This window comes from Musa acuminata, chromosome BXJ3-1 (assembly GCF_036884655.1).
Source record: "Musa acuminata AAA Group cultivar baxijiao chromosome BXJ3-1, Cavendish_Baxijiao_AAA, whole genome shotgun sequence".
NCBI classification, from domain to species: Eukaryota; Viridiplantae; Streptophyta; class Magnoliopsida; order Zingiberales; family Musaceae; genus Musa; species Musa acuminata.
In genome coordinates this window covers 5,315,961-5,338,460 of record NC_088349.1, presented here as the reverse complement: position 1 = coordinate 5,338,460, position 22,500 = coordinate 5,315,961, and the positions used below count along the sequence as shown (strand labels likewise).

The window sequence follows — 22,500 nt, the reverse complement described above, 5'->3', positions numbered from 1 at the left end:
GCGGACGACGATGAGGTCGACGACACGCTCCTTGTGAAGGCGGGTGGCTTTGCAGTGAGAGTGGACCTTATCGTCGTCAGAGGTAGCCAAGCAATTGCATTAGCATCGACGCTAGCGATGCCATCGTCCGTCACCATCGACATCATCCGCTATCAAACGTTAAAATTATTTTTTTATCCTTTATTTTCATGTTTCTATCAGTAAAAATGATATTGTTTGAATAAGTGAACCTAAATGTTTCAATTTTGTAACCGTAGAGATGTTGATATAATTTTTTAAAATATAAAAATCAAGTCACTAAAGATAACTAACTATAAAGATAATATATATAATTAAAAAGATATTCACCATTAATGCCGTTTACATTGACAAGGTTTCACGAGGACGAATTGCAGATAGCAGGATGGGTAGAGAATTTTACAACTACAGATGATAAATTAATTAATTTTAAGCCACGAGATGATAAATTCCTATATGAACGTTTTACCAGGGATACCACAAGATACCTAAAATTAATTAATTTTAAGCCACAAGATGATAAATTCAAACAAGAGAAAGATGGGGTGTTTTTGGAGGATACAATTCCTATATGAACGTTTTACCAGGGGACGCATATTACCAGCAAAATGATGCTATCTCTTCCCCTGATATCAATTACATGAACCTGTATTTGTCACAAAAAAATTGATTATTCTCCATAAAAATTGAAAATTGTGATGGATTTAATATCCATGGTATCGCAACTAGAAAAGTATATGCAATTACTACGTCTATTTTTAGAAAACCTAAACAACAACAACAACACCAATGATTTTGAAGTTCAAAGATCACCAAACATGTCTGGTTTCACAAAACAAAATGACATTAAAGCTGGTGATTGTGGCCCCCCCCAACCCCCAAAACCGACCACAGCATAAGAAGATAAAAGCCAATTTGTTTTCTGAGAGAGCCCATGCATGACTACCATACATACCCAAACAATAGAAGGAAAGCACTCAAATGGATTTAAAATCTTTGGACATGCAACCACTACAGAACTCTTCATCCCCCAGATTACATCTACAGACATGCCTTGTGAAAGAATCCAACAATCTCAATGAAATCCATTGGCAATTGATAAAAGACAATAAAACACAAATAAAGCCACACACGAAACAAATCATTCAACTGCTTTACAACACAACATGTTCACCAGCGGTTCGTGCAATTTACATGGCATGCTTTGCAAGAAGGGTCACAACTTTTACCATTTTATCTTGCCAGAAACTTTTCATGGGTTGCTATGGTTGATTCCCCATATATACATGCACACTACACATTGCAGGATGTGAAGTACAACTACAGCAGAAGGTAATAATCCAGCCCCCTGCCAACTGGAAAACGATGCACTCAGTAACTCCAGAACGGCAAGCCCATCAAAGAATCAAGCCTATTTCTATCAGAAGCAGTCTTTGACATCCAAAATCTTAAGCTGTCCTTAAAAATGATCATAAACTCTTTTTTTCCCTTTTTATGGGGCAAATAAATCTGAAATTTTGAACATTTAAAGTCTCTGGTCATTCTAACTTAGTCCCCATCTAATGCCCCTCGTTCTTTTTCGCCTCTAGCAAAGAACCATCCTTAAGTGCTTCTCGAGCTTCATTTTCCATCCCAAGAGCCATAAGGCCAGCAGCCTGAAGATAAAGTGCTGTTGGCCATGTAGGAGATATGACTAGCGCCTGCACTGCATCATTAAGAGCTTGCTGTGGCAAGTCATTCATCAGGTATGACAGGCAACGGCGTGCAAAAATCGTAGGCGAAACCATGGTCCCAACATCTATGAACTGCATGTCACACAAAATCATCGAGATGTCAGGCTTGCACATCCTCTATCAAGCTCTCAGTACCAAATATATGGATTTTGAATGAATTTAATAGGCACCTAAATGCAGCACACATCAGTGTTTAACGGAAAAATCATCTCCATAGCGTATGAGAGGACCCTAATTGATTCCAAAACAACAACCAAAAGACCAGTGCAGTAGTGATTTTTCAAATGACGAGGCAATTTTTGTTCCTGACATTTGGAAGCTCTGTGGAAGTGCTACATGTATGATAAAAAGGAGATGATAACATGACAAAGAGACACGGAAGAAAATAGATTTTACTTCTACATATCGGTTACTGCAAGAAGCTTTTGACAATGTTTTATAATTCTACTTGTGTCCTAAACCAATGAATGTCATGTACATTGAATCCATGCCCAACTTGTTCTTGTTCTTTCTAATTACGATATAAGAAAATTGGACTTTGTGGAACGGAAGTTCATTCGAAAACTCACATGTATGGTTCTGAATGGCAGATTCTAGACTTGCATTCTTCTAGATATATAATGGAAGAAATTAGACCATGGATTCTCCTTAATAATGATTTGATCAGCAGTAAAGGTTTTCAAATGGCAAAAATGACGGGCGCATTAGCTACAAGTCTAGTTCAAAGATTGTAATGGAACTACCGATGAGCAACTGGCATCAAAAAGATCACAGCAAGAACAATTGATCATTTAGCGGAAAGATATCCTAAAAAAATGAGAATTATTATCACAAAGAAACCAATCAGTAAGATAAAATCACCTGGGTGTAGCACTCTATTGCAGTATTAAAATCTTTATGCCGGAAAGCAGTGTCACCCTTCTTCTTTGAGTTCAGTGTCTCTTGCATCTGGTTGGTCCACATTTGAAATGATAGCTAAAAGAAGAAAGGATAAAAATGAGGAGGCATGCATATCAATGAGGTGTGCTTTATATATTTAGAAACATAGAAAGGTGAAGCATCAAATTGGTTATAAAATCTTAGACAGTCAACAGTAACAAAAGATCGTCTCTATATACTATCCAAGATAATCATCAAGAACCACCAAGCACAAGATGGTATCTTGTCAAAACACAGCCAAGTCTTTATAAGTCCGAATACTAGGCCAACAGATAACATTATTATCAATCTACTTATGCATGAAGCAACTTCATAATGCACCAGAAGAATAACAAAGCAGTGTTTGGTACGGAGAGGAATGTGAAAAATAAGTAGCATCCACTCTTGTGCATATCAGAATCAAGTGCAATTAAATTTTTACAGAAAACATTGACAAGAGAATAGAGCACAAAAGTGAAGGGAAACAATAAACAAGTCGGCAGACATATTGAAGGACAGTAATCAAAGAGCTATCGCCTAGCTTTCACTTTTAGGTTTGTCGGGGATAAGAACTACTAGAGAAAAACAAATGAAAACTATAGGTAACTGAGTCAATACTTGAAAACAGTTATTTTTTTTCTCGAGCAAAGTAGATAAAAACACATCTCTTCTGCCATATTTAAAGATCTGATTCTGTAGTTCTCTGTCTGCATTGAAAACCCCCACAGCTGCTATTACATGTATGGGCAAATAGATGAAAAATGAAGAGAAAACATATGTGCAATACCCATATTTATTTATTACACAAATAGGCTAGTCTGCTGCTTCAACTTGAAATAAAAAATTCTCATGTACAAACCTCATTCGTTGTTCCCTCGTCATCTTTGTATCCGACTGTTTCCAATATTTCATGTATTGCAGTCAAATCCATTCTGGAACAAGCTTCACCCAGTGGAGAAAGAGAAAGCGACTCTATCGAGGATGCACCACCACGAGGGATATCCATTAATACGTAAGAAGGGACCTACACGACACATCCTGTAAATATACATAATGACTTTAAAAGCAAGAGTATAAACTAATTCTTGATACTCAAATGAATAAACAAAAAGGACACTTGTGCGCATCAGTTGCTAGTTCAAGGAACTCCCCATATCAGAAGACTATAAGTAGGAGAAATGAACGGGAAGGCCTAACTCAAAATGTTGTGTATTTATTACTTCCTTACAGAGCATGAAAGCCACCTAACAGATAATCATGTATTTAAATATAAAAATCCCACCATGATTACCATCATAAGTGGTGATCATATTGCATGTGGTCCAGTTTTAGAGCATGACAGCCACATTTATAAAAATATATTAGACACAGAAAGACAGCGGTTGATGCTCACTTCAGTCTCCCTCTGTAGTGGAGTCAATGCAAGTACTATTGACTTCACATTAGGACGTTCACGTTGCTCGTATTGTAAACACCTTGAAGCTAAGCGTACTAGTTCAGTCCCATCTTCATTCGAAAATTGACCTTCCAAACATGAGTCTGTCAGCATATTGAAATTACGATCTCGTATCAAGTCAAGGGCCTGCAAGGAAATCTCTGAACAGATCAAGATACGGCAGATATACTGAACAAGCATCATAATTCCTTGAAATATGATCCATAAAACATGGAGATAATGATGTCGAAAATGTCAACACACGTTTATGACCCAACAGACAAAAAGGATTACAGAAACATCTTTCTGTAGACATCCTTGTAGTTAAGGGGGCAGTGTAAGATCAGGAGTTTGAATCCTCCTGTTAACGTTTAGTACATAATACTTGAATTGAAGCAGTAAATTTTTTAAAGGGAGAAACATCTTTGTGTAGACCAATCAACAGCTTATGCCTGCTCCAAAGACTGCAAGATCAAATTTCCTTTTCTTTCCTTTCCAAATAAACATCACATTTGTCTTGTTATGTACTTTTATCATGTTTTCTAACTCTATATTTACTTAAAAAGCACAGAAAGATTATGTCGAGAGGAAATTGCTTTACTACCATAGACTTAGGTTTTAATTTTGGGCCAATGGGGACCAGGTTGTGACAGGGCTGATAAGCTTCTTGCTTGCACTTTAACAAGAAATTCTCAGATTAACCTAATGACTAAATCTAGTCAGATGAAGCAAAGACACTAAAGTCTTAACTTCACACTTTGGTTGTAGGACAAAAGGCAACAAGAATTGCATTTGAACTCTGACAAAATTTTGTTAGTGCCACTTGGATACAAGAACTGTTATCTACCTTTCCTTAATACACTGAGAATTCTTTGTAGTTGTGTTCTATTAACATTTAGGGGTAGCTAGAAATATGTTAAATGATAACACCCTAACCTATTTTTGAAAGGTCCTAAACTCATGTTCTTAATATCTTTCCAAACTTTTTACCTCTAACCCCTCGTGTATAACCTTAACCATAATTTTCTATTTTTTATATATTACACATTAAGGCCTCATCATCACTCTTTTCATGCCCAAAAATTACATTGGCATCCATTCTATCACCCTTCAATAGATAAATGATCATAGGAACTAAGATAAAGGCAAGGGGATAGCAAGGCAATTCAGCTAGTAAGCTAATTCAGCCAGTCAAACAAAATTTCATGTGTCAAAAATAGGAAACTCGTAAAGAGAATACAACTCACATGGCTAGGAGGAATGTGCTTTCCGCTTAGAACATCAAGAAGCAATGTTCCAAAGCTATATATGACACTTTCTGGTGTAACTCTTCCTGCATATCACATCGAAAAAATGAGACAACATAATCGAAGAGATTACTGTGATTAATGTATTATGCACAAGGGACACCTAAAAACAAAAAAACTGTATTGTTTCAGCTGTTAAATGAAAAATTTTCAAGGAAAAGTGAAGTGCATGACATTATCAATCTCTATCAAACACCATTGCAATGTGACTCTGATCACAAATAAAGAAATCTTAATACAACGAACATGAGTATAAGCATTAAATGAAAGGGTGGAATGAATTTGCACGAAGCACTTGCCTGCTTCCCTCATTTCTTATATAGCAAGAGCTACTAATGGGTCAGAAAATAAAGATCATACCCTCGGATGTATACTGACTCTTCTAGAGAAATTTTGCAATTAAGAAAACGTGACTCTGATCACGAACTAAGAAAAAGTTTGCAATTATAAACAACAAAAAAAAAATCAATAGTGCCCTTTCCATATAGTGGTTTATCAGCAACCTTTTAGCCTAAAAAACCAGATTGCCAAGTACATAAAAGACAAGAGGAGAAAATTTTGGTCTCAGAAAACTTCAAGATCTTGCACATTGTTGGCACTGCAGAGTTCCACTTTAACATTAAGAACTACATGCATAGATAGAGGATATGCAATGTATCAAAAGATTCCTGACTCAAACTAGAACTCTGTTCCCGATGATAAAAGTTAAGATGAGCTGCATAGTTGCTCAAGCAAAATTTTCTCTAATATAACAGATCCATCTTAAATGCAAGAACCATCTTCCAACTGCCAACATCAAATTAAAGAATTGTTGGAATATCTATTCATAGTTTGATATCTCACATATTTATCAAAGCAGACAAGATGTATTTTCTATGATTACCACCTCTGTTTGTGCTTCAGGCACCAAACTTTGCTCCATATCCTCTGGTATTTTATCTTCCAACAGCCCTGCCACTACAATATTTTCTATATTTTCTCCTCCAATTTGCCATTGCCCAAAGATAATGGTCAAAAGTGATGGTATTATGGAGATGGGTAGATGAGGTAGAACATGAAATAACTAAATTAATTTTACCTAAGGGGTAGAAGATTCAAAAAATATTTCCTTCCATAAATGGAAAACATGTGTTTACCATATTAACTGGACAAGGGAGGGGATTGTTAATGAATCAATAACTTAGTTATCGATCATCTTCACTGGAAAGAGGCTTGTATTAGTTTGCTTAAAAGTGTAATTATCTCCGAATTGATATCGTAGATTCCTGTGTCACTTCTATAGGATTTAACTTCCAATCATGGTTAATCTCCTTATTCTTTTCATTTTATGAACATTGTCACTAAGCATGGCATTCAGTTAGGTATTTCAGATAGGAAACAGACAAGCACTAAATCCAAAATAGAGAATTGAACATTGCCCAGATACTATCTCAAAGTGTGGTTACATTTCTTGAGAGTACATACCAGTTCTTAAATATTCAGGAGGTGTAAATGCCAAATTAGTGCTATAACTTTTTCCATCTCGACTGTTCTTCATGAGACCAAAACATGAAAGTCTGGGATTACAGTCCTGCAAGAAGATGATCCACAATGAAAATTATGAAATAAAAGGACAAAAATGGATGTTTCTGTTGAATCAATATATGATGTTACTACTCACTTCATCAAATAAAACTCTATAGGCATTCAGATCATGATAGAGAGCACGACCCTTACTGGTGCAATATTCCAAGGCCTCAGCTAGATAGAGAACTACTCTTAGTCGCATAGGCCATTTCATTGGTTGTGATTCCCCTGTAAAGTTAAATAGATTAAAAGGACTTGTCCAATAAAATGGCATCCTAATTCACACAGGCAAAAGATACATTAAAGCAGATAACTGATGCAGTGGTAACATCAAATTGGAGATTTCTGGAGTTGACTTCGATGACCAGATGATTCACATTATATGTGGAGAGTACTGGAGTACCTCAAACGCAAGAAAAAAGGGTGATGGTTCTTCTGCTAGGACTACAGCAAAGAACCAGCAAGACCAACAGGACTCGCATATGGGTTATACAAAGAGAGGCTCTACGCAAGACATGTGTCATGATCTGAGAAGATAGAAGGATTTTGCTAAAAGTTTCATTAAATTTGATTTAGAGTGTGCAGCTAGATGGATGTTGGGCTTACTTATGAAGTTATAAGCCCGTGATCATACAGCTAGATGGCATCTGGTGAAGACTTCAGATGGCTCTTTGCTTGGTTTTAATATTATATACACAAGACACACACACACACACACACACACACTATATATATATATATATATATATATATATATATATATATATATATAGGGAGAGAGAGAGAGAGAGAGAGACTATGGCTGACCATGTCGCACACCAGAGGGAGCTTCATGGAGGATTTTTGTGTGAAAAGAATATATCCTAAAACTAACAATGGTAAACTTGAAAGCAACCTCTTATATTGGGAATAAATCATAGCATCTTTGCGTATTGAGAATAAATCGTAACAAAGCTTTTGAGTCTATATTTATCAACAATGTGCTGAAAAAATATGTGCCATATTCAAATTATAATTGAAGGAAAGAAAACCCTTCATGTCAATGTCTTCTTTTTATCACAAGTATCAAAGACAATAATGATTGTACACCTTTTTGGTGGTGTAGTTGGTAACACTCATCAGGAACTTACAGTGGAAAAGGTGTTTTGCAAGTGTTTCATTGGGCATATATTCAGCTACAAGCAGCCTCTCTTCACCTTCGTAACAGCAGCCAAGCAAATTTGCCAATCTATGGTTTCGAAGCTGACCAACAGCCCTTGCTTCTTCCTAAAGCAACAGATAATGTTCTCACTAAATCTGATTGTGGATAATAAGTACAGATAATATGCAACCAACATCAATGGTCCTAGCTTACTTCAAAAGATTACCTACCAGATACCGAAATCAAGAAAATTGAGATATGAACTAGTTTAAGCTGAACTTTGGGTGAAAGGGCCGTTCGTACTGAAATAAAGAAAATTGAAATATGACTAGTTTAAGGTAGACTTTGGTGAAAGGGCCTCTTGTGCTACGAAATTCATGTCTAGGGAGTCAAAACTACGACAAGCTACGGCTCCCCTAATGTACAACCACTAAGCTGTATGATACTTTAGCTCTGTTAAACATATATCTTAAGAGGAGGTTTAGACATAATGCAGATAATGCACCAAGAATTTTTGACATCAGGCAGCAAATGCAGAGCTAGTCCTCATTGGGGTTCTCATCTGGATCATAAACAAATTTGAGGCATTTCAACATGTTTCACCCATTCATAGCCATAGCACTTCTATAGTCAGTCTGAGATGGCCAAGGTGAAACAAGCATCCAGGGAAATACACTAGTAAGGTCTCTGATGCATTAAAATCCATAAAATGGAGACGCATAGAGACAGTTGTTGTGAATCTATACCCGTGCACCCATTCTTAAAGTTAGCATCTTTAAGATCGTGCAAACATCCTAGTCTGTGAGGACAAAGTGGAAAAAATACATGTTAGACCACACAACGTATGCATAAAACTCACAAAATAAAGCATGTCCAGATGTAGGTAAAGCGAAGCTTCCAGGGAAATCCAAGACTAATTACTACAATGCTAAGTGCTTAAAAGCCACAAACAAGTACCAAAAATTGGCGGGGATCGGGCCACGCGGATCTGTTAAATCTCTTCACAGCAATTCTTCTCTGAGCATCCAGCTTCCCCTTGTAAACCACATTCGGCGCCTTCTCCCCATGTTCCGAGACGATGTTCTCCACGGCGAAGCCGGACGTGGCCAGCCGGAGCTGCTCAAAGGAAAATTCCTGGAAGGAGGGCAGATCATAAGCCTCGCCCTTCTCCTCACTCTCTGCAACAAACCAAGGGCACCACCATCACTCCCGCAGCTCACAAGCATACCGAACTAACCAATCCTACTTCCACAGCGAACCACAAACTCACCTGCATCCGGAGCTTCAAGAACCGTCCCTTTGAACTGCGAACGCCAACAACACGGCCACAACTTGGAGACCCGAGATCCCATCTCAAATATATATATATATATATCTTCCTCTATCGCTCTTGAACAGATCAGCAACTAGACCATCTACAGAGACACAAAAAAAACCACAAGAACAGAGAGAAAAATCCTATTTACGACATCGAAGACTTCAATCCGGCAAGCAACGAAGAAGCACCCGAACTACAAGCTCCGGATCTAACAGAAATCGACAAAAAAGCGAGAGACAAGCAGCAGTACCTAATCCTTTGAAGGCAAAGCTGGACCGCGTCTCGCATCAAGGACGCGGATCCCGAAGGCGACGGCAGATCCCTGCCCGAAACCTAGAGCCGGAATCAGAGGAGGGTTCGAAAAGGGGCAGGGCAGGATGGAAGGGAATGGAGATCGGATCTCGCCTCGGGGTTTATTCTTCCGTTCCGGTGCGAATCGTAGCTGCTACTATTATTTATTACTTTTATTATTATCATTATTATTATTATTTAGGAAGCAATTTTTTTTATACCGACATGCCGTCCTTTATAACACTACAAAAATACAATTATTAATTATTTATCGTACTTATTATCTGTAATTTTTAATTATTTTATTTTAATTAAATAACAATAATCCAAATCAACGCAACTCCACAGGCGGTGAGAGCGGTGGACTTCGCAGTGGACGTCGCCGCCGTCGTGTCTCCCGTGGCATCTTCATCGAGTCGTGCCTGACGCCGCCTGGGTCCCGTCCGCCGTGGCCTCGTCGGAGCCGTCGGTTGGGCCAGGTGGGACCTCGGCCCTTCGATCGCGGCTTGATCCGGTCTTCTCATTTGACCCGATTATTATTTTCCGTGCGTGCCCCGTTGCAGTACGTCCATAAATAACGGATAAAACGTGACCGCCGTTGGATTAGGTTTGCCGCATCGAGATGTCATCAAATTAGTATGACATCTGCGCATGCCGCGTGATGTGCATTATTAATTTATTTTCTGAATTATTATTATTATTATTATATCTTTCCATTTCGACTAAGCAAATTAATAGAATCGCTCCCGTGATATATGATAAATAGGGAAAAATAAAAATGTCCCAAAAAGGTTGCAGCAGCGAGAATCGATGCCAGCTGTCACAAGTAATTAAGGCGATGGGTGGACCCAACCCTAGTTGTTGGCCACAATCAATGGAGGAGCGCCGACCAAAAATGATCGGGCTAAAGTTGGCCAGGCCGTGTACCCTCCTCCGTGTTGGCCTCACTGATTCCAAGGGACGCGGGCAAGCAAGTGCTTCATTGCAAAGATGACATTTTTGCTCCGTGGTGGAATATGAGGAGCATTCTTATCCTTCTCTAATGATTGATTGTCCAGTGTTTAGTTCACTTTTGTCATAGAACTTGTAGCAACATGTTGCGGTGCTAATTCTGTTTATTGTCACAGTATCTTTCTTTCCATGTCTGGTCTGCCTCTAAGGAATCAAGTCATTGATGCAACTGTAGGATCAAGGTGCGTGGACAACTAGTCTTATGGTTCTATTGGACTCTTAGGACAAACTTTTGTTAGTGATGGAGTTAATTTAGGAAGATGTTTCTTTTTGGTTTGACTGAGTCAATCATAAAATATTTCAGGATGATATTTTATGTTATCACATGTTATGTGTTGTTCTCTGAAAGGCTTTATTTTTTCTTGATCATAGTTCTTTGAGAGTTATGGTAAACATACATACACGTACAAGTAATTTGTGATCCATTGGCATGATAGATTAGTTTTAATTTCCCATATCTAACTTGGCATCCAAATTACATAATAATAATAATAATAATAATAATAATAATAATAATAATAATATTATTATTATTATTATTATTATTATTATTATTATTATTATTATCACGCGTATACTTTTTCTTATAATTAAAGTAAGCCACATCGTTGTTCACGGACAATTTTTTTTAATGTAGCTTATATATCCCTTTAATATATGTTATTGTTATTAATATTCAACAAAATGAATCTTTATTAGTTACTATCAATTACGGATAACATAATTAAATTTATAATATATTCTAAAATTAATATATTTCAAATCAAGTCCAATAAAATTTATGTTTTTAAAATATAAATTATTTATTAAATTAAAATGGCGTACATTATACTGACATAAACCTAAAATCAAGACTTATCATTTATGACATAAACGTGGGTTTGAAACCTCATTCAATATTTTTTTAAAATTAATTAGCTAACAAAATTAGTAAAAACCTTATAGTTTATCATATCGTATCGTACCGTGCTCGAATCCCACCTTCAGTGTATATTTGGAAAAAAGGTTTTGAATAAATATATAATTATGAAATGATTTAAGTGTTTGGCAAGAAATAGATGAAAATATATTTTAAATACACATTAAAACAAATATTATTTAATAAAAAATATATTTTAATACTTTATTAATTTTGATACAATTGTCCTTTAAATATTTTAATTATTTTATTCAAAATAAATAAATAAATAAATAAATGTACCCTAAAAAATTTGTATGGTCTAGATCTATAATAAATGAAAAAAAAATCATACAAATAAATAATTTCACCTTATATAAATCATATTGATTTTTCACTAAGTCATGTTGATAATTTTATGATTTTAGATAATATCATATGATACTTCGAAATAAAAAAAAATACATTAGCATCCTAGAAATTAAAAAATATATATTTATTAAATATCCTTGTTACATTATCTTTTCTTGCGGAAAAAAAAGGTCAACACATCATTTACCACAGTGACGTTTCCTTCATTCACGGGTAATTTAATTCAGTCATAAATTACACGATACATATCAATTCAAGAACAACATACAATATCTTATCCATTACAATTAGAGTCTAGAAGAAGAGGCTCTCATGCTCCATGGACTTCGGCAAACGTGAGCCAATCAAATTTAGATATCCATTTATATGGTCATGACAAAGAGAGAGAGAGAGATAGAGAGAAAACAAAGGAATATGATGTCTCACTCGTTCATGTTGTTATATCTTATTTCTTTATATGATATTAAGCTTTTATATTTAGAGCTTTGACTCCAAATTTAGGCATATCATCCATCAATGTTGGAGATACCAATTTCATCGTAGAACACAGAAAAAAGAAATGTTCTTGCCTACCATTTAATACATCAAAACCCAGAGGCAAGTTAGGTGTCACAATATCCAAATTATAATTAATTTTTTATATTTAAAATTGAAAAAAATATATACATAATAATAATAATAATTTATTACAAAGATAAAAAAATATAAAGTTAATGATATTTCAATTGATATTAATATCATTTTGGGTTTTTAGCTAACAGCATCAAAGGATAAGAATAATATGTGTCTCTTAGTTATTTATAAATTTATATATTTATTAAAATTAAAATCATCCATAATTATTATTACTAAAAATGGACTTTGGTATAGTAGTCATGAGAGATTGAGATTCAAATCTTAGAAATAGTTTCTCTAAATAAGAATATTGTATATATTGATACTCTCACACCATGTATTTGATTAAATTTCACATATACTTTCACAAACTATTTTTAGATGCTTTTTTGGGATGTTAGTATGATAAGTTCTATAAGTTTTTCTTCTTTTTTTAGTGGATTTTCAATCAATTAGTCTCCACACCATGTTATGATATGAGCACTAGCAAAGAATATTGTCTCATTAAACCTAGATTATAATATTAATACTTTAAAACAATCTCTACCCTCTACATATATTTCTTAAGTTCAAGATAAATAAATAAATAAATACTATTGTATTAAAAATATTTAAATGAAGTATATATATGTATTCTTTAAGTTTTTTAGGCCACATATGTCTCATAGGTTACAACTACTTTTCAATAACATTAAATTACTTTTCAAAATTATATAAAATCACAGCATACAGTACAAATATAAAAAATGGATTTTTCATTGATAGCTTTTTAATCTAATATTATTTTTGATACACTTTCAATCATCTTTTTGGCATATTTATAGGTTCAAGTATTTAAAATGAATATTAATTCTTAAAATGAATAAATATTATTATCTTAAAACCTAAATAAGGTGTATATATTTATTGTTCTTAATTTTCAAGTCAAATGTGCATATCTTTTTACAAACTCTTCTTTAATATAAAGATGATTTTCCTAAAAAATCCTCACATTTTGAGTATTTCTCAATTAGTACCCCCATTTTATTTTTTCAAATATTATCACTAATTTAAAACTCCACAAATTGTCATTTAAATTTTTTTCTGTATGTTATAATGTTTTTGATCTTTTATAGTATTATAGTCACTAAAAATATTATAAATAAATCAAATAAAATCAAAGTACACTAAAAATTATTTGATATATCATATTATTACTCAAATATATATTTATAATAATTTAGAATTAACATCACCTAAATAAAAATAAAAAATTAACTTATTACTTCATTTTTTATCATCATAATAAAAACATTATAAGATATATTCGAAAATACTGTAAATAATCTAAATAAATTTTTAGGCTTAACCAAATCAACTACATGCTTAAAAATATGATATCGTAACGAGCTAAAAAAAAAAGTTATTTACAGTATTTTTAATATCTTATTAAAATACTATAAATATTATTAAAAAATACTATAAATGTGCCAAATAAAAACACTATGGTAGTTTAAAACTAGAAAAAAAATGAATGATATAATTTGATGGAAAAAATTTTGAGATAAATTATATATACTATTTGAAAAAAAGGTGCATTTGGGAAATACCCAAAATATAAGTATTTTATAAGAAAATCAATTAAAATTTATTTTAAAATATTTTCGGGAAACAAAAAATCTTGGATACGTGCGACGAAAACGTGGGCTCCTCTTCCTCTCTCTCTCTCTCTCTCTCCATCCCTCCCCTAACATCTTGGCCTCAATTGTCATCCCTCGAAGCGCCGACGAACGGCGAGCAGGAGAGGCAGCGACCGAATAGCAGTAACCGAGCAGTAGCTCCCGGTGAGCGGCGCGGCAGCAGCGAGGGTGAGTTATCCTATCTTCTTCTTCCTCCAAGCTTGTTTTCGCCGAAGGAAACCGAGTGGATTTTCCGTTTCTAATTACCGGCCGATCTCAGCGAATCTCCGGTGATTCGATGTTCCTTGATGGAAATCAGAGTTGGATCGCGGTGATTCCGAACCGGATCTGTAAGAAGCGGGGATAGATCCCTCCCGCCGAACCCTGGATAACATACTTGTAATGTTTGACTAGTTTGTCGATAAAATCTTGTTTTTGCTTCCATTTTTAAGAATACTGTAGGTTGATGTAGGTTCGCTGCTTCGGGTTTTTGGGTTAGTTTTGCTTTGCATCATTCCTCTACCCATCATAATTGATGGGTATGATATTATTAATGACATGATTAAGACGGTTTAATGTCTTTGTGAAAAGACCCCGAAATTTTAACGTGGATACGATTTAAATCTCTCCAAGGTCTATGTTTTTCTCTTTCTTTTTGCTGTTTATGATATATAATGAACTGGTCGGGGTTGTTCTTCGCGTCTGACTTCGATTTTGAAAGTCTGACGTAGTTTAGTCGATCAACATGTTCAATGTCTATCTAGTTTTTAGATCTTTTTTTTGTGTGTACTTGTTAGAAGTTTTAACGGCTTGTTAATTGTTGGCTATCAGTTTTAGTACTCTTTCTTATTAGTTCAGGAAACCCTTTGATTCCTGACGTTTTCCCTATTTTCTTACTTCTGCTTTTAGTACCAGGCGGCTGTCGTTGGGAGTTTCTTGCAAATGGCTGGGAGAGGTCAGATCCGGACGAATAACTCTGCCCTTATAGCTATGATTGCAGATGAGGTACACATTTTTGTTGTTTGGTGAATATATGATACGTGAGAAACTGCTATTTGCTGTATACTTTTTGAGTTTATAGATGAGAAAGGCTATTTCTTATCATAGTAATTTAAAAATTGAATTCATTAGCACCTGATCATGAACATGTTTGATTGCAATTCATCACTAACTCTGAGTATCATAGGTTTCTTGTTTTGTATTACAAAGTTGGTTGAATTTGTTCTTTTATTTAGGTTCCATGATGAGTATAGATCTTATAAATGTTCTATCACATAACACATGCATAATATCTAGAGTTCTTTCCTCTCATAATGTTTTAGCGTGTATCATTTGGAAAAGAGTATTCTCAGCAAATGACATTTTGGGACTTATTTCAGGTGAATGGATTAAAGACTAGTTATTCTCAGTAAATATATGAGGTTCTATCGTATGATAGTGAACTTGAGATCATATATTTGAACATTCAAACTGATGTCTAAGTGAACTATATAGTTCACTTTCTAATGTTTAAAAGCTTTTTAATACTTGTAACCCTGTGTAGGTAATTTATAGCTAAGATCGTATTAAATTACTGCTATCTTACTATGCTTGCTATGTCAATGTATAAACCATAAAGCATATTGAGTTCTTAGGAGAAGTGCTTTTGACATTTTTTATCATGGCTGTCGTGCAGTTGTCTAATGTCTATTTTATGAAAAGCTAGTGTATATTTCAGCACACATGCTACACCGATGCATCTCTGCTATTTGTTGGGTTTAATGGTACAATGCTAGTTGCCTTGGAATGAGGCATCTATTTGCATCATATTAGGGTGTTTGAATTTGCCAAGTTGTTCTCTACATGCACTCAATATATCCATGGCTAGTTGTCATGAGAAAACTGGCACCAACTCGACAATTAAATGTGGTATCAGTTAAACTACTTCTTTGACCTAAAAGTTCTTAAGATGTTGGACCAATTATACTCATGTTCATGTGCTTCTAATGCAAGTTCACTCTTGTAATAAACGTAGTGGATGCTGGAATTAATGTACATCTTATGGGTTTCTCAATGTGGTATTATACCGATGATCTTTAATGTTATTAAACCTGAGTAAGTCAAACTTCACAAGATCTAGCTTTTGTTATTTGCCATCATCTGCACAATTCAGAGAGTTGCATCTGTTGCAAATTTACCATCTCTCTTGGCAATTCCTTTTTTTTTTCCGTTCAAGTCTGAACTTCGTGATCCTGCCAAAAGGACAACTAGTTGCTTCATGGTACTTTTATTCATATATACATCTGCAAATTCATAGCTATTCTGATGTTATTTGATGCTGTGTTGCTAGGACACTGTTACTGGATTTTTGATGGCTGGAGTTGGCAATGTTGATCTACGGAGAAAGACAAATTACCTTATTGTGGACTCAAGTAAGTTTATGACTTCAGTAGATTAAGCTTTTTCCAAGTCATCCCTCTCTTAGTGACATTACGGGAACACTGTAATGCTAGGATATCTACTTTTGCTTACTCTGTTGTGATAGTTATGTTAATCATTATTTGTAAATTGAGAATCTATGTGATGCAATTTATGAATAATTAAATATAGCTAGTTGGGGCTTTGGTCACATGGTAAAAGAGTCTAATGCATTGATCATACTAGGGGAAAAATCTTACAGAAAATAAAATAAAAGAATATGCAAGACAAACCTAACTTAACAGTTTTTTCTCTTTTATTTATTTTCAGGGCAGATGACTGAATTTTAACTTTATTTTAATAGTTCAAATAGGTGTTGAATGGTGGATCAATATCACTATCAGTTTTACACTGAAGTGTTTGCTTTGGCTCTACAGAAAAATAATTGGAAAAACTAGATTTACAGTAGTGCTAGCTTTTTAATTTAATCCAAAATGATCGGATAAGAAGGATTTTTGTATTCAAGAAATCATACAAGTTGGTGCTGTGTATCATGACATGAACCTCTCTTTAGACATTTATGGGTTATGAGAAAGTGTAGCAGGGATAGCGATGGAATCATGCTTGGGCTTGAAAGGCCTATGGTTTTGGTGCTTAGGCCTGAGCCAATCCCAGTTCAAGCTTTCTAAAGTTTCTTATTTTTTTTGCATGAACGGGTTTAGGTTTGTGAATATATCAAAGTAACTGCTTTTGTTCTGGCCTTGCCAGGTCCGACTGCCTAAAAGTTTGAATTAGAACCCAGATGTTGGGTTTGATTTGGTTCAAGTTTCATATTTGAATGGCTCATTGCACCTTTAGTCTGATGAAGTCTATCCAATCTTGAAGTAGGGGGTGGCAACTTGAGAGGTTGCCTGACTGATTTAATTGTCTTTCTTTGTTTGGAAGTGAAATTGGTTCAGTACGAGACCGCTTTACAACTCATAGCGCCTACACATCAAAGTTCTCTTAACAAAGTGGGGTCGTGCTGCATTTCTTATAATACCAAGTTAGATGCCCTATGCTTCTATTGGCATAAGTGGAACACCATAGGGTGACCCAGTCCAGTCCTCTAGTACTATGGTTGAACAATTCAGAGCAATATTTAGATATTAATGACATATTATGAAATATTTTATTTTATATGGGATAATTTGTGGTGGAGTATGTGAAATGGTGATAGTTTTGAGTTGACAATAGTTGCAAATTTATTTGACATATATTATAAGAAAGGAATACAATTTCACCCCAACAGGCACGTCCAATATTTACTGGCCCCGATGGGAACCATTTGGGGTGGTCCACTTTGGCTCTTTTTTCTGAAACGCATAGGATGGAAGTCTCGCTTAGTGCTGTTCTACACACTGGCATGTTTGCTGGTAAGCTGGTATGAACTGTACCCACGTTGGTCTCGTACCTGAAAATGCAACCCTTGGTTATCTGGAAATGTATGGAAGAGCTTTTACAAGAAGATATATGAATGATCAATCATTGTTTTTTAGACTGAAGCCTATTTGTCTGTGGACCTGTGTCTCTTTTTACTTGTCGCAGAACAAATTGAGATGTTTGCAAGAGTACTTGACAGAAGTTCAACTTTACATGTTTAATTTGATATCATAATGCAGATCCTCACTACTTTGTATTCTGGGGAATAACTGGATGGCATTGTATTAATTAGTTGAATGCAGATTTAGTTGAAAGAATGTCACTAGTGCTGGAACAAGCCTCATTCTTGACTGATTAGGGATAGATATAAACTTTTCTGATCAGGAGATTGAGATAAGGTGTCATGTGTGTAACAGATGGATCCGATATGTGAGTTTTAATGCACAGAACCTACCAATTAAAAGGCTGCAAGGGAAGGAGATGGATTGGAAGTTATCAACACTGAGGTGGATGGGACAAAAATAAGCATTATAAAAAATTATTGTAAACAGGTGGCAGCTGTAACAATAAGAACAAAATGGTGGAGAATTTAGTGAGATCTCTCTTACTGGGCGAGGGAAAGATTTGAAAAAGGTTAAGAGTCAGGAAAGAATCAAGGGTCATCTAAAGATGAGCTTAGGGACTAATGTATTTCAGTTGGAACAGCTATAGATAATGCCCTCTATAATAAGCTGACAAGTGATTGATAATGTTAATCCCAAGCAGTTGGAAAAGGCTTGTTGGTTGTGTCAATCCCGAACATGTATCATACATTGTAAATGCTATTTAGAACTGTAGTGCATATGACAAAGCTAAACAATGCAATGATCTATCTAATCCACCTCAAATAATTGGGACTTAAGTAATGTTATTGTACATTTTCTATAAATGGTTATTACATTGTTTTTGATGAGTATGTTTTGAGCCTGACTTAAATAATGGTCGACTAAAGTTTTCCCCAACGATCTATCTAACCCACCTCAAATAATTGGGACTTAAGTATTGTTATTGTACATTTTCTATAAATGATTATTACATTGTTATTGATGAGTATGTTTTGAGCCTGACTTAAATAATGGTCGACTAAAGTTTTCCCCAATTTCAGGTTGTCTTTTGATCTAGTATAATGTTTGAATATCTTTGTTTTGACATAGTGTGTTCTTTTGTTTGTTTTCTTCCTTGGAATACTGATGTTAATCTTGAATATCAATTCTGTTAGTGATTATTAAGATGAAAATCTTTTTGTTATATCATTTTTTTGAGTTATACTCTTTTCAATAATTCAATAGTTATGACTTTTTTTTTTCTCTATAGGCTTTTTCTGTTTTTTGCGTTCCATAGTAATTAAGTAAATAGGCATTCTGCTTTTGGCCTCTTATTCTTAGTAGTTAGTAGGACACATCTTTGTTTAATAATTGTCACTGGAAATTTTATTTTGAGTCTTCTTAAATCAATGGTTCTATAATGATTGATAATGATCCAGAAACTACTGTGAAAGCTATAGAAGATGCATTCAAAGAGTTCACCTCAAGGGAGGATATTGCTGTTGTGCTGATTAGCCAATATGTAAGTGTTCTGAATGGTTCATGTATAGGGTTGTCCATGATTTCATCTATGCTCAAGTTTGTACTGTTAGCCGATCAGGTCCTTGGGCAACATGTTTATGTGGTATTATCTCTTTCACATGACTACTACAGTATTTTTTTGAAAGGTTATCTTGTACAAACAGTGAACTTATTTTTCTAGTACAATGCCTAGTGAAATGTGCTGGGTTAATTTCAAAAAATAATGTGCTCGGTTAAAGCAGATATTAGTTGCTTCTTTTCTTGCTTTGATGAAACCAGATGTTTATTTATTTTAGTATAGTATATCGACGAAAATAAAATTGTAGGATACAATAAAGTCTAAATAATGTCTCCTGTTCCATTTTTGTATCAGTTACATCCTTTTGCTCTGAAACTCTCCATGTCCTTTACTTTTATGATCATTCAGATGTCCTTCAAAAATTTGCCACCATTAGCCTATTATTGAATTATGTAATTTTGTCAAAAAATAAATCTTGTTTACATTTGTTTATTTTGCCATATATGTGAAGTAAAAGCAATTAAATGAATATTTCCTTAGACATGCTTGGATAGTATTTTTAATTCCTTTTTTCTGTTTTATTCTCTTAACCTTTGTCTAGGTAGATGTCTAACATATGCCATTGCTTGTAAAAACAAAATCATTTGCATCTGTTAATAAGTTGTATTTGAGGAGTATAACCAATTAAATGAAATATCTCTTCCTCAAACATGCTCCAAAAGTACCTTCAGTTCTGTTACCTCTTTTAATATTTTCGTTTTATTTGTCTTCATAAATGCCAACACTATGTTTGTGTAATATTGTTGTTGTCTCTCCACTTGTTCCCATGAACAGATACTGTTTGTGTCCATGAACTATAATCCCTTTTCTGAAACTGTAATATGTTGTATCTTGCTAATATGAGTTCATACAGCTGATTTTAACCTCACTAGTTTAAAACCGTGGGAAAATTATTACTCATCCAGTTGTCAATGGTTTCTAGCTGAATGTTTAGCCCACAATTCTTTTTAAAGAATTACAATGTTGTAGGCATGTATTTGATTGTTTATCTTGACAGTCTTTTTTTGTCAGTTGTCAACTGTTTAACACAACCCACCTTCCTCTTGGCATTAGGCTTGTCAGAACTCAGAAGCATGTAACAATTTGCACAAACTGAAGTAAGAAGATGCTGCTAGAACTGAATAATTGAGTCCTCTCTCAATCTTGTGAATGTTAATGATGCCATCTGATGCTTCAGATATTCATAAGATAGGCTTTTGTGCAGGCTTGGCCATAATTGATGTACCTCTTTAACTGTTCAGTCACTAGTGGGGCAATTATACTCGATCGATGCCAATGATTACTTCATGTTGGTTTATAGCATATTGGCATTAAGCATTGATCCTTGTCTAGGGCATTAGGAGACCTTTTTGTTTCGTTTGATTAATCTTAAAATGATTCGGCTGGGAAACCAAGTTTCCATCTAAACATCATTCTTACTCTATTGACTTCCTGACATTTGCATTCATTTCCCTCTTTTCAGATTGCAAACATGATACGGTTTCTGGTGGATAGCTACAACAAACCTGTGCCAGCTATCTTGGAGATTCCCTCCAAGGATCATCCATATGACCCTGCACATGATTCGGTTCTTTCCCGAGTGAGGTACCTCTTCTCTGCAGAATCAGTAGCATCAGGACGGCGCTGATTTAAATCTCTCTTTAATGGATGAAATCCGTGCTTCACTATTCGCGGTTGGTTTTTTCTCTCTTAAATTTTAATAAGCTTCCATTCGTTTTTGAATGACCAATTCACCTTGATCTGCTGGAAGCATTTCTGAGACCAAATTGTTCCAGAGTTATGATGATGACAGATTACTCATGTATTCTGCTATGCTCCTGTACTTTTATTCTAACAATCTCCGCTATTATTCCAGAATTTAAACGCATAAAATATTATAATAAATGATCACATTTCATTTATGTATTGCTTTTGATAAGGTACATTTGCATTGATCACTCTTTAAGTGCTTCTAAAGCTCAACTAAGGATTCTTGTGGCTGATGGATCTGGCATGCTGTTACAATGTCAGAATCCTCCTTAATGCAGGGTTTTGCGTGGTATGTTTCCATGGTAAAATACACCTTTCTGAATACTGAAAACATACAAGAAACATCGAAGCCTCTAAAAGGTGCACTTATTAACATGTGTTTACTTTAATTATCATCACATAATATCTGTTTTCCATGTGTTATATTCATGTTCATGAGATGTTGCGTTTTCTTATATCTTGTGTTATATTGAGATTAGCCTACCTGTATGCACTGTCAACTATGTTCATTAACAGTTGTAACATCTATTTTCATTTATTATAAACATTAATAACAGTGGTTGAGACATCATACGGTTACAATTTTGTTGAATCAAAAATATTATTAGTTTGAATCTTGAATAACTTTAATTATCGATTTTATTATAGATTTTGAGATTTTATAAAATGATTTGTATAAGAGATTGAGTGATTATGGATGGAAATTAAGATGGTTTTCATATATTTCGAAACAGATGATAATAAATTTCTTATTTTTCTCATTTAAACGTAAATTTAGATCTATATATTGATATTTATTTATTGTGTGGGAATGACAATTAGAATGTTTTTATTGCTGAATTAAAATTTTGTATTCGAACATTAGTTAGTTTAAAAATCAATAAATAGTAATTTGAGTAGTTTTGATATATTTCAAACTAAATAAAGTATGATACAAATTTTAATTTGTTTTCAATTTTTTATATTTT

General features: G+C 34.5%; 2 protein-coding genes across 3 annotated transcripts; one reads left to right on the top strand and one right to left on the bottom strand.

Annotated features, from left to right (window-relative positions):
* Positions 1 to 1,093: 1,093 nt before the first annotated feature.
* On the bottom strand, positions 1,094 to 9,872 carry LOC103985152 (probable serine/threonine-protein kinase BSK3). Its single transcript, XM_009402782.3, has 11 exons — positions 9,687 to 9,872; positions 9,389 to 9,533; positions 9,076 to 9,296; positions 8,108 to 8,243; positions 7,072 to 7,205; positions 6,876 to 6,981; positions 5,352 to 5,437; positions 4,063 to 4,251; positions 3,529 to 3,693; positions 2,613 to 2,726; positions 1,094 to 1,823 (listed from the first exon to the last, which is right to left on the bottom strand). The coding sequence occupies exons 2-11, from the start codon at positions 9,468 to 9,470 to the stop codon at positions 1,578 to 1,580; spliced, it is 1,479 nt and encodes a 492-aa protein (XP_009401057.2). The 5' UTR covers positions 9,471 to 9,533; positions 9,687 to 9,872; the 3' UTR covers positions 1,094 to 1,577.
* A 4,438-nt stretch (positions 9,873 to 14,310) lies between these two features.
* On the top strand, positions 14,311 to 21,684 carry LOC135629373 (V-type proton ATPase subunit F-like). Of its 2 annotated transcripts, none has more exons than XM_065136629.1 (5): positions 14,311 to 14,470; positions 15,191 to 15,286; positions 16,611 to 16,692; positions 19,623 to 19,705; positions 21,246 to 21,684. In XM_065136629.1, exons 2-5 carry the CDS (start codon positions 15,224 to 15,226, stop codon positions 21,408 to 21,410), a joined length of 393 nt encoding a protein of 130 aa, XP_064992701.1. In that variant the 5' UTR covers positions 14,311 to 14,470; positions 15,191 to 15,223; the 3' UTR covers positions 21,411 to 21,684. The 2 variants fall into 2 exon arrangements, with proteins under 2 accessions (XP_064992701.1, XP_064992702.1); XM_065136630.1 differs by having other exon boundaries at positions 14,313 to 14,470; positions 15,197 to 15,286.
* Positions 21,685 to 22,500: the final 816 nt, after the last annotated feature.

Bases quoted from the DNA above. Each gene is read 5' to 3' on its own strand.
- LOC103985152 (XM_009402782.3), bottom strand. From the start codon at position 9,470: ATGGGATCTCGGGTCTCCAAGTTGTGGCCGTGTTGTTGGCGTTCGCAG. The intron at 7,206-8,107 runs GTAAGTTCCTGA...TTAACTTTACAG, and splicing joins TGCAAAACACCTTTTCCACT to GGGAATCACAACCAATGAAA. The intron at 1,824-2,612 runs GTGATTTTATCT...TGTGACATGCAG, and splicing joins CAATAGAGTGCTACACCCAG to TTCATAGATGTTGGGACCAT.
- LOC135629373 (XM_065136629.1), top strand. From the start codon at position 15,224: ATGGCTGGGAGAGGTCAGATCCGGACGAATAACTCTGCCCTTATAGCT. The intron at 15,287-16,610 runs GTACACATTTTT...CTGTGTTGCTAG, and splicing joins TAGCTATGATTGCAGATGAG to GACACTGTTACTGGATTTTT. The intron at 16,693-19,622 runs GTAAGTTTATGA...ATAATGATCCAG, and splicing joins TTACCTTATTGTGGACTCAA to AAACTACTGTGAAAGCTATA.